This window comes from Mytilus edulis, chromosome 14 (assembly GCF_963676685.1).
Source record: "Mytilus edulis chromosome 14, xbMytEdul2.2, whole genome shotgun sequence".
Taxonomy (NCBI): Eukaryota; Metazoa; Mollusca; class Bivalvia; order Mytilida; family Mytilidae; genus Mytilus; species Mytilus edulis.
The window spans coordinates 27056655-27066555 of NC_092357.1; the positions used below are offsets into that span (position 1 = coordinate 27056655).

At 30.9% G+C, this 9901-nt stretch overlaps 1 protein-coding gene across 2 annotated transcripts; it reads right to left on the reverse strand.

Moving 5' to 3' along the window:
• Positions 1-709: 709 nt before the first annotated feature.
• Positions 710-7476, reverse strand: LOC139502978 (cardioacceleratory peptide receptor-like). 2 transcript variants are annotated; one of them, XM_071292650.1, is made up of 7 exons: positions 7147-7476; positions 5711-5810; positions 3969-4098; positions 3350-3675; positions 2597-2732; positions 2111-2197; positions 710-1206 (listed from the first exon to the last, which is right to left on the reverse strand). In XM_071292650.1, the coding sequence occupies exons 2-7, from the start codon at positions 5789-5791 to the stop codon at positions 1016-1018; spliced, it is 951 nt and encodes a 316-aa protein (XP_071148751.1). In that variant the 5' UTR covers positions 5792-5810; positions 7147-7476; the 3' UTR covers positions 710-1015. The 2 variants fall into 2 exon arrangements, with proteins under 2 accessions (XP_071148751.1, XP_071148750.1); XM_071292649.1 differs by lacking the exon at positions 7147-7476 and having other exon boundaries at positions 5711-5881.
• Between the last annotated feature and the right edge of the window lie 2425 nt (positions 7477-9901).

Below are 9901 nucleotides of genomic sequence, written 5' to 3' on the forward strand. Positions count from 1 at the left end.
TGTAAGGTGTAACGGCACAGAGTGTATGGTGTGATGGTTCTGGTGAATTGTATAAGGTGTTAATGGGACGTTTACACCATCCACAAACTGTATAATAAATAATTTTGCCATCAGTAAATCAAAGCCAACTATATATTATTGTTGTATACATATGCTTTTCCATGGCTCCACAATCTATCAATACCATACCATCTACGCCCGGTATTTACATTTTCTATTTTCGTTATGGAAACATACTTTTGACGTTACCTTGTCTCGTTGTAATGCCAAAAACAATAACATTATTTCGTAGAATTTTCGTTTTATGAAAGTTTACTATGAAAAATAATTTGAAATGGACTGATTTGTTAATTTCCTGTAAAATAGAGATAAATATAGTGTATATGAATCTTGACCTACTTAAACTGAGGGTTTTGGTGTCAAAAAATGAGAATATCTGGTAGTATCTAGTCAATTAATTTAGTCGTAGTTCGGAACAGCTATTTTCGTGTATTACTGTGTTTGCGTTAAAAGTAGATTTATTGTGATAATACAGGTTGGCGATAACAGGTCGTCATATAATGATAATACATTAATCTAAAGAGGTTGAAAATCAAATCAAATGCGGAATAAAAACAATTTAAAACAAAAATATCTATTTTTGACAAAGTATAATCAGCTTTCAATTCTCGTTACACTTTCTTTTTGCATATACATGTAGATATATGAAGATGTGGTATAAATGCCAATGAGACAACTCGCTATTCAAGTCACAATACAATGAAGAAGGTATATATTCAAATGATCATTTTTATTGCTGGCCGTATCGTGCCAATTCATATAGTCTTGTTTACATTCTTCTATAATCTCTTCTCATATCGTGCTATACCATATATTCTTCTTTTAAATTTTTCTATAATGACTCATCCTAACGTGCTACTTGATATTTACATTTATTTTCTTTTTGTAGTAATTCTTTATCATGTCTGAATCTTATTTCATGTATATTGGTCACTTCATATGATATCCCTTACTGTTATCTTCTTTCAGAACATATATTCTTCCTTCTGAACATCTTCTGATTAAAAATCAGAAATACCAACGGATTTGCAAGGCTGTTTATTGGAGCGAGGACATAGAGTACTACACTCCACGTTCCGCTTTCAATGCATTTAATATTGAGCAAAAACGAATCAATTGTTATTGGTGCCCAACAAATTATATATACTGAAAAGAAAAAGAACAATAGCACATAATTAATTATTTAAGTTCAATCTAGGTTAAGTACTTTGTAACAAGTAAACACAATGGAATAATACAGTATGTCTTTATATCTTTACAATTCCCCTTTAACAATGTTTAACGACTGCAGTATGTCGTACTTGTCAAAACAGCTGATGTATATTTTAATTGTTTTAACAACTGCGGTAGGTGTCTTAATTTCTGCCATAAATCTCAATTATTTTCACTTCTGTACATCTTGATTGATTCAACAATGCGGTACATTGCATTTCCTCGAGAGTATCACCAGCCCAGTAGTCAATACGTTTGTGCTGACATGGATTATCATTGTTATGGTCATCTTTATAAATTAACTGTTTACAAAACTTTTTCAATTTTGAAATACTAAGGCTTTTTACCTCAGGAATATATTACTTTAGCTGTATTTTCCAAAAATTTTATGAATTTTGGTCCTCAATGCTCTTGAACTTCGTTTTTTTATTTTGTCATTTCACTTTTTTAGATTCGAGCGTCACTGATGAGCTTTTGTAGACGAAACGCGCGTCTAGCGTAAATACAAAGTTTAATCGTGGTATTTAGGTTTATTTGTCTTAGTAACTATGGCACATCTCAATTATCTCAACAGCTGTAGTACATCTTAATTGTCTAATCAACTGCAGTACTTAACAATTGGTGTACGTCATTATTGGATTCGGGACCACAGCCATTCGCCAACTGTGTCGACTACACAACAATCATCGGACTAGTGCATTCGAATTAAAGGTTAAAACGACATATAAAAAATAACTCAAAATGAATAACCAAACATTTATCAGACGTAGTGTCAAACACGGTATAGATCGAAACAACAAAATCCATACAATAAAAGTTAAGAAAGGCTAAATCTTACCAAAAACAACTACCAGCAGTAATTTGATGGTTTTGATCTTTGCCTTTGAAATAGCTGTCATTTGAATACTTCTGTTAACATCCACTCCTAATCAAATATAAACCGACATATTAATTATAACAACATATATTTTCAATATAACGCATTCATGGACGGATCTTGATTCTACTTAGAACTCTCCACTAAGATATATATGTAGTTTAAATGCCTTGCTAAACAATTATTCAAAATAAAAAAAAAAGATAATACTGCAGTTTCAAATATTTTTGTGAGTTCAATTTTTTTTTTTTACTTAGGAAGCAAATAGTTTCTTGCAGTTTTTTTGGCTTTATGGTGTCTAGACCAGAAGACAAAAATTGTTTTTTTCGTGGCATATTGATAATATTTGTTATCTTTGATTCAAATCAACTTCGAAAATTTTAATACCACCCGTAATTATGATTTCATTTTGCGACATATACCAAAAATATGACTATTGTTTTATACCTGGTTGGTTGTTTTTTACTTTGATTAATCCATATGTCTCTCTTCTTCGTATTTTGATGATTATAAGTATGTAACAAATACTTATTACTATAACTGGTATAACGATTATGGTGCATAAATCGAAATATACAAATCCCTATATTAAAAGAAAAATATTATCAAAAATAGTTTAAAAGCTGGAATAAGGAGAATAACTTTTTATAAAATACTTCGTGTGTATGATAACTGTAAAAAGGTACGTTGAATAGCATCAAGATACCACTTGCTTTACATTTTAATAAGACAAACCTTTGATTGGATGAAAAGGACCATATACATTTAAATCATAACGTTTCATTATTTGTATGAATCTGACTTTTCGTCAACGAATACCATGTGAAATTCATAAAAGACCTTGTCATTTAGTTACAATCAATCTCTAGAGTTGCAGTCAGAGCAATGGTAATGGCATTAACTGTGTTCCTTTTACATTAGACATAACATGATGCATTGTTTTTTGTGCTGTTTGTGTTCTAAATTCTTTATTTTCAACATCATGTACAGGTACATGTATGTGTTTTCTCATTGTTTCTGTGGTATTCTTTTACCCTCTCTTACGAATCTTAATTAAAACTAGGTTCAATGTCCTGTAAAATATGTGTTTAAATCATTCTTAGCCGTATGTATGTAAAACAGGATTTCGGACATCTATGACTTCAAATATGTTGGTTAAGCGTATAAATGAGTTTGAGACACAATGACAAATGTACTTACTAAACTTGGCAACTCATGTATGCACTCTCCTGTTTTTTCAATAAATCTACCTTGGACTCCATAAGGTATCGCTATAATGCAGCCAATAACCCATGCTGACAGTGCAAGCCCATAACGGTAGTGTTTTCCTGTGGATGCAGCTGCCAATGGTTTAACAATAACATATGCACGGTCTATTGATATAACCACAATTGCATAAGTTGACACATAAAAAGGAACTTGTGAAATATATACGTAAGAAATATAGCACAAATGATGATTCCATGGCACATTGAACCGATTGAACAAAGTATCTGGTAACACATACAAAAGACCTAAAGAAAAATCTGGAAAAATAAACACATCATCGTTAAGAAAAATCAAATATTTCTTTCACAATTTTTCTTTTTTATTTAAAATCGCTTTAAACCATTTTAAGGAAATTCTCAGTACTTGTAGTAGACGTTGATGCAAAGAAACACAATTTAAATTTCAGACTAAAAGACAACTTATTCATTGTTATTGCCATGTTTGAAATGTTATATTAACAGTTGTATCGCATAATTCAAACTCTTCATTGATACATTAAATGATTCACATTCATTTTTTTTAAGTTAAACAAACGAATAATAAAATTTACCTGCTATCGCTAAATTAGCAACAAAAAATCCCATTCTTGACTTTCTATCTCCAATATGTAATAACACAATGACAACAATGTTAGAACATATAATTCCAAGAAAAATGAGGAATGACGTCCATTTCAAAACCTGTGAATCATTGATATCGATTTATTATTTGTTTAATAACAAACAAGCATTAATGATAATAATAATGTCTTGAAGCATGCTTACAGGGCTCAAAATATCGGTTACATCAAGATAAAGGACTTTCATTCATATTTGTATGAAATGCAGGATTAAAATGATCGAGGATACGACATTAAAATACGATCTTCTTTATCTTTAGCAGTTTTGTGTGTTTGTCATAGAGCTCCTTACGTGTTCCGGACTTACATAGATATAAGGAGATGTGGTGTGAGTGTCAATGAGACAACTTTCGATCCAAATAACAATTAATAAAATTTAACCATAATAGGTCAATGTACGGAGCCTTGGCTCACACCGAACAACAAGCTATAAAAGGCCCCAAAAAAAACTTTCAAACGGGAAAACCAACGGTCTAGTCTATATATAAAACGAGAAACGAAAAACAGCATAAATTACATAAACAAACGACAACTACTGTATAGCAGATTACATGTATATGTATTTGATTTAAAGTATTTTGCTTTCAGTGATCTTACCAATGGATGTTCATTGTAATTACGAATAGCAAATAATGTGTGACATTATCAATGTGTATTTTTTTTTGTATTTTATTAATAATTTTGATTATTTCAAAAAATTAGATTCAGATTTTTGTGTAAAGCCATGTAGAGACGTTAAAGCGTATGGAACCAGTTAAGATCACGCGGGTTGTGTTTAGAAGCAATTGATTTGTATAGATAACCACGTAAAAGAAAAAACTAAAGGCTTTGAAGAGCCTCTGTCGCTCACCTTGGTCTATGTGAATATTAAACAAAGGACACAGATGGATTCATGACAAAATTGTGTTTTGGTAATGGTGATGTGTTTGTACATCTTACTTTACTGAACATTCTTGCTGCTTACAACTATCACTATCTATAATGAACTTAACCCAGTAGTTTCAGAGGAAAATGTTAGAAAAAATTTTCAAATTTTATGAAAATTGTTAAAAATTGACTATAAAGGACAATAACTCCTTAAAGAGTCAATTGACCATTTTAGTCATGTTGACATATTTTTAGATCTTACTTTGCTGTACATTATTGATGTTTACAAATTATCTGTATCTATAATAATATTCAAGATAATAACAAAAAACGGCAAAATTTCCTTAAAATTACCAATTCAGGGGCAGCAACCTAACAACGGGTTGTCCGATCAATCTGAAAATCTGAGCAGATAGATCTTGACCTGATAAACAAATTAACCCTAGTCAGATTTGCTCTAAATGCTTTGGTTTTTGAGTTATTAGCCAAAAACTGCATTTTACCCCTATGTTTTATGTTTAGCCATGGCGGCCATCTTGGTTGGTTTTAAAAAATAGATACCCCAATACCCAATAATGATTGTGGCCAAGTTTGGTTGAATTTGGCCCAGTAGTTTCAGAGTAGAAGATTTTTGTAAAGGTTAACGACGGACGAAGACGGACGCCGGACGCAAAGTGATGAGAAAATCTCACTTGGTCCTTCGGGCCAGGTGAGCTTAAAATAAAAAAAATAGCAGATATTAGTTATTTTGTTTAATAACATATTACATTGACTAAAACGTAAGGTAAATAAGTTACGTAACTTACCAAATCACTGTTTGTTGGTACGTCCTCTGTGGTCTGATTATAGGTAACATTTCCACTTGTCATATTATGAACTATATCCATGCTGAAAGCCCTACATGTACTTGCATAAACGAATAAACGAAATGATAATATTGATGTTTTAAAACACATTTAGGGGAGATTGGATATGAAGTATACAATGAAATGATTCTAAATCGTAATTGATAAAACAGAAACAGGTGAATACATTACGATTAATTTACAACAGATAACAACAACAATTTGAGAAATTATGTTATGTCGGTTTAATCATCTAATACACAATTAATTCTGTATCTAATATCTCAAATTTTACGCCGAAGCAAAATAATTATGAATTTTCGTCTTGACCTTTCCTCATTCAGATTGAACCAGTAGATACGTGAAACCCGGGTTCTTTAATACATGTATATTATTAGAGTTTAACTAGTTATTTTTGTACGATTATCATTATTTGCATGTTTTTGTCGATGCCACTGCGGTTGGACGTTTCGTCACCGAGTGTACCTTTAACCTAGTAGTCTGCTCTTCGGTGTTGACATAAATGTTAATTATATGGTCATTTTTATAAATTTCTCTTTTTACACAACTATGATTTTTTTCGAATACTAAGGATTTTTTTCGAATACTAAGGATTTTTTCGAATGCTAAGGATTTTTTTATCCACGGCATAAATTAACCTTTCTGTATTTGGATAATTTGTTTTTGAATTTTGGGTCCTCAATTCTCTTCAACTTTGTATATGTTGTACTTGTTTGACTTTACAACTATTTTGATCTTAGCGTCACTGGTGAGTCTTATGTAGACGAAACGCGCATTCCCCATTGTCAAATGTTATAGTTAAAAAGTAAAACTGTGTTGAAGACAATGAAGCCCGTAAAGTATAAACTTTTTAGTATTTAATTTGTAAAAGTTGTGAAAACAACACGTTCTCGTGCCACATGAATCCATTTGACAACACAACACTATTAAAGCATAGATCTTACTAACACCTACTGTAAAACTGTTTATTATCGTTGCAGATCACTTCACAGTTGATTGAATAACGAACAACGTACAGACATGACCGATAGTTTCATACAGTTTAGACTATTTTGTGGAACGACTGTTTCTAGATTTTTTTTAAGGTCAAATGCGATAATTGTTACGTTTAACAAAGACCCTAAAGACCTCTTAACATGAATACTTTAATTATAGAATGAAACTGGATCTTCCTAGGTGTTTTATAATTTATTGTATCGTTAAATTTCAGTTATAGAGATTGTATTTAATAAATGTGATTACTTACACATTTTAGAAGCACTCTGCATAATTTTCAATCAGATATCAATTATTGATATTAAAAAAAATAAATATGTGTAAGTGTATTGGATTTGATCAAAGCCTTTAGACAAGAAGAACCCATACAACATACTTACTTTTATTAGTAGGGATCACTATTAAATTCCGTTATAAGTATAGAATGTAGATCCAGCAACAAAGGCCCTTCAACTTAGTTTTAGTTTATTGTAAACTGTAACGCTATGTTTAACTTAGTTCCACGCCATATATAAAATCTGTCAGATAAACATATCTAAATTGAAATACACTGGGTGAGTTATCTAGTGAATCAGAGAGTTAATTATCTTGAATTTCACCTATATCATATTAAGTGTTAACACGATGTTCATATTAGATTACACAACAACAGAGGTCCTTTAACGTAATGTAAGTATTAACGTTTTGTTTAACGTAGTTATATTCCATAATAAAAATCCGTCAGCTTTACATGTCCAAATTGAAAGAAATTGGATGAGTAAAGCAGTGAATCAGATGGTTAATGTAAAACAATTACCTTGAATTACACATAATAGGTTAATAATGCTTCAATCACAATGTCAATATTGGATTTATCATAAATAAGTATATACATTTACATGCTATGCGAAAGCATAACTAAACACACTATAATTCATCATAAGAATAATTTTTCCGTGGTAATTGTTCTCAAATTTACGTATATTCCTTGTTTTCAGATTTTTTCCAAGATGATTATACATAAAATAATGCATATAAATTGAAATCCTGCTTCGCTATTTCTGATTAATATTGCAATGGAAATGATGAGGTCATGTGTTTGTGCAATCAGGAACTGTTATCTCTAAAAATTAAAAAAAAACATACAAAAGATCAAAAGTCTTTATTGAGTAAAAATGGGTGTTATTGGGCAAACTACTTTATCTTGTACATGTTGTATCGTATGAAAAAAGTCCGATCATCTGATATGAATTATCATTATTCTATTACTACATCCTTAAATGTGTTACTGGTGAGTGGAAACACATACGTATTCTATCAGTCAACCGTAAAGCATAATTCGTTTAAAATAAGACTATGCGGATGGGATACGATTGTAAATTCCTCGTAGCATTGTTTGAACAGTTTTAATGTAGAGGCACATTCATGCAAATGCTGTCGTTTCTACAATTTGCTCATTTGAACATATTTTATTTTATTTCGACACGATTCGGGATCAATCAGATTTGTGATGTGACTTACAGGCATCAAATTCATATCCAAAAGTAAATTATAAATATTTTTATTTTATTTCCGGTGTGTCTGCTAAACGTGTTTATGCCGTAAATACAAACAAGTCGGTCCTATTTAACCTTATGAGTAGTAAAGGAAAATGTATTGATGTAGTAAAAAAAAAGTAAATCATATAGAAACATAGAAAAATACTCCTCGACCAAACAAGAAATCAATCAAACTGACAACTTGTCAAAACAAATATCTAGATAAGGTAATACCAGTGTGTTTTTTTTTGCGGGGCGGCGGAGAACGAGGGTAAATTTTATTTAAATTATGAAACAAGTCACAAAAATATTTTCAAAATTTTGTTTCATGGCCTGCATTTGTCATATGTTTTGATTTATCCATGCAGACTCAAATAATTATAAATGCATTGAAAATTACATGTAAGCCACGTATTATGTGAATAAATTGAAAGACTTTTGCAGCATGTTCTTGAAAATCGCACATCACATTCCATGTTTGTTTTTTTTTCAAAACAGAGTTAAAATTACCGTTAAATTTCGTCTGCTTTAAAAGTTATTTTGAATTAAGTGATTATTTGTTTGTTTGGTCATGAATACATGTAGCTGCTGGCATATTTCATGTACTTTTATGACAATATCTAATATTGAACTAAAAATATGTTATGTTGATAAATGACCATCAATGAGCAGAATGTTTTCGTGTTATAACTAACATAATTTTAGAAGAATGTTAATTCAAAATTCCAATTAATAAATGGATGAGGAATAAATAACAGAATATTGTTTTTTTCAATATACTTAATGATAACAATATTGACTCTTTTGATTATAACCAGTTTTACTCCTTCTAGGTGTTGTAATTAACTTATTGCGTTAGAATATTCATGAACATCAGTACGTTTGTAAACTATGGTATGCTGTTAAATCACTACAGATAGACTTTACAAGTTTCTAAAATGCTTTGACATGTTTGATGTATTGAAAAAATAAATCTGCAAATTTTAGGAGGAACAGTTGTTGCTTTTATGTTATATCAAAATGAGACATAAATCTTCAACACATAATAAGAGAAGGATACAATAAATTTATAATGAATCTAATCAACAAGCTATCAACATGTACAAGAGTTTATTTCAACTGACGGGTAGATTTGAAGGAACATGCTGCCAATGACAAGTGCATGTGTTTTGACACGTCTTAAAAACAAAGTTTGCTTGTATTGTACTATGGTATTGAAGTGTATAAATCGATGGTAGTTTAACTCCGGTAACAAATGTTATCATCACAATTCTACTGAAATGCAATTATCTTTGTATATCTGTAGTTAACGGCATTTCAATCAATATTACATCAGCGACAGTTGTTTACAGCTGTGTATGTTTTTATGTGATACGTCACTTTTAAAGAGCAGTAACGTTTACAAATGCATAACCGTAGAACAATCCGTCAAGCGTTGAACATCTATACTATTAAACGGGAAGACATCATTTTGTCATCATGCCTCTGTGTCTAATAGGAACGATACAATTGAAAAATGAAATGAGGAATGTGACAAAGCAGACAACAGCATAAGGCCACCAATGGGTCTTCAATGTAGCGAGAGAAACTCTCGCACCCGGAAGGCGTCCTTCAGCTG

Excerpts from the sequence above, each read along its gene's own strand:
- LOC139502978 (XM_071292649.1), bottom strand. The coding sequence starts at position 5,860 with ATGTGTTTTAAAACATCAATATTATCATTTCGTTTATTCGTTTATGCA. Across the intron at positions 2,198-2,596 it reads AGTAAAAAACAACCAACCAG|GAGTGGATGTTAACAGAAGT; the intron begins GTATAAAACAAT and ends ATATTTGATTAG. Across the intron at positions 1,207-2,110 it reads ACTGCTGGTAGTTGTTTTTG|TATATATAATTTGTTGGGCA; the intron begins GTAAGATTTAGC and ends TTTTCTTTTCAG.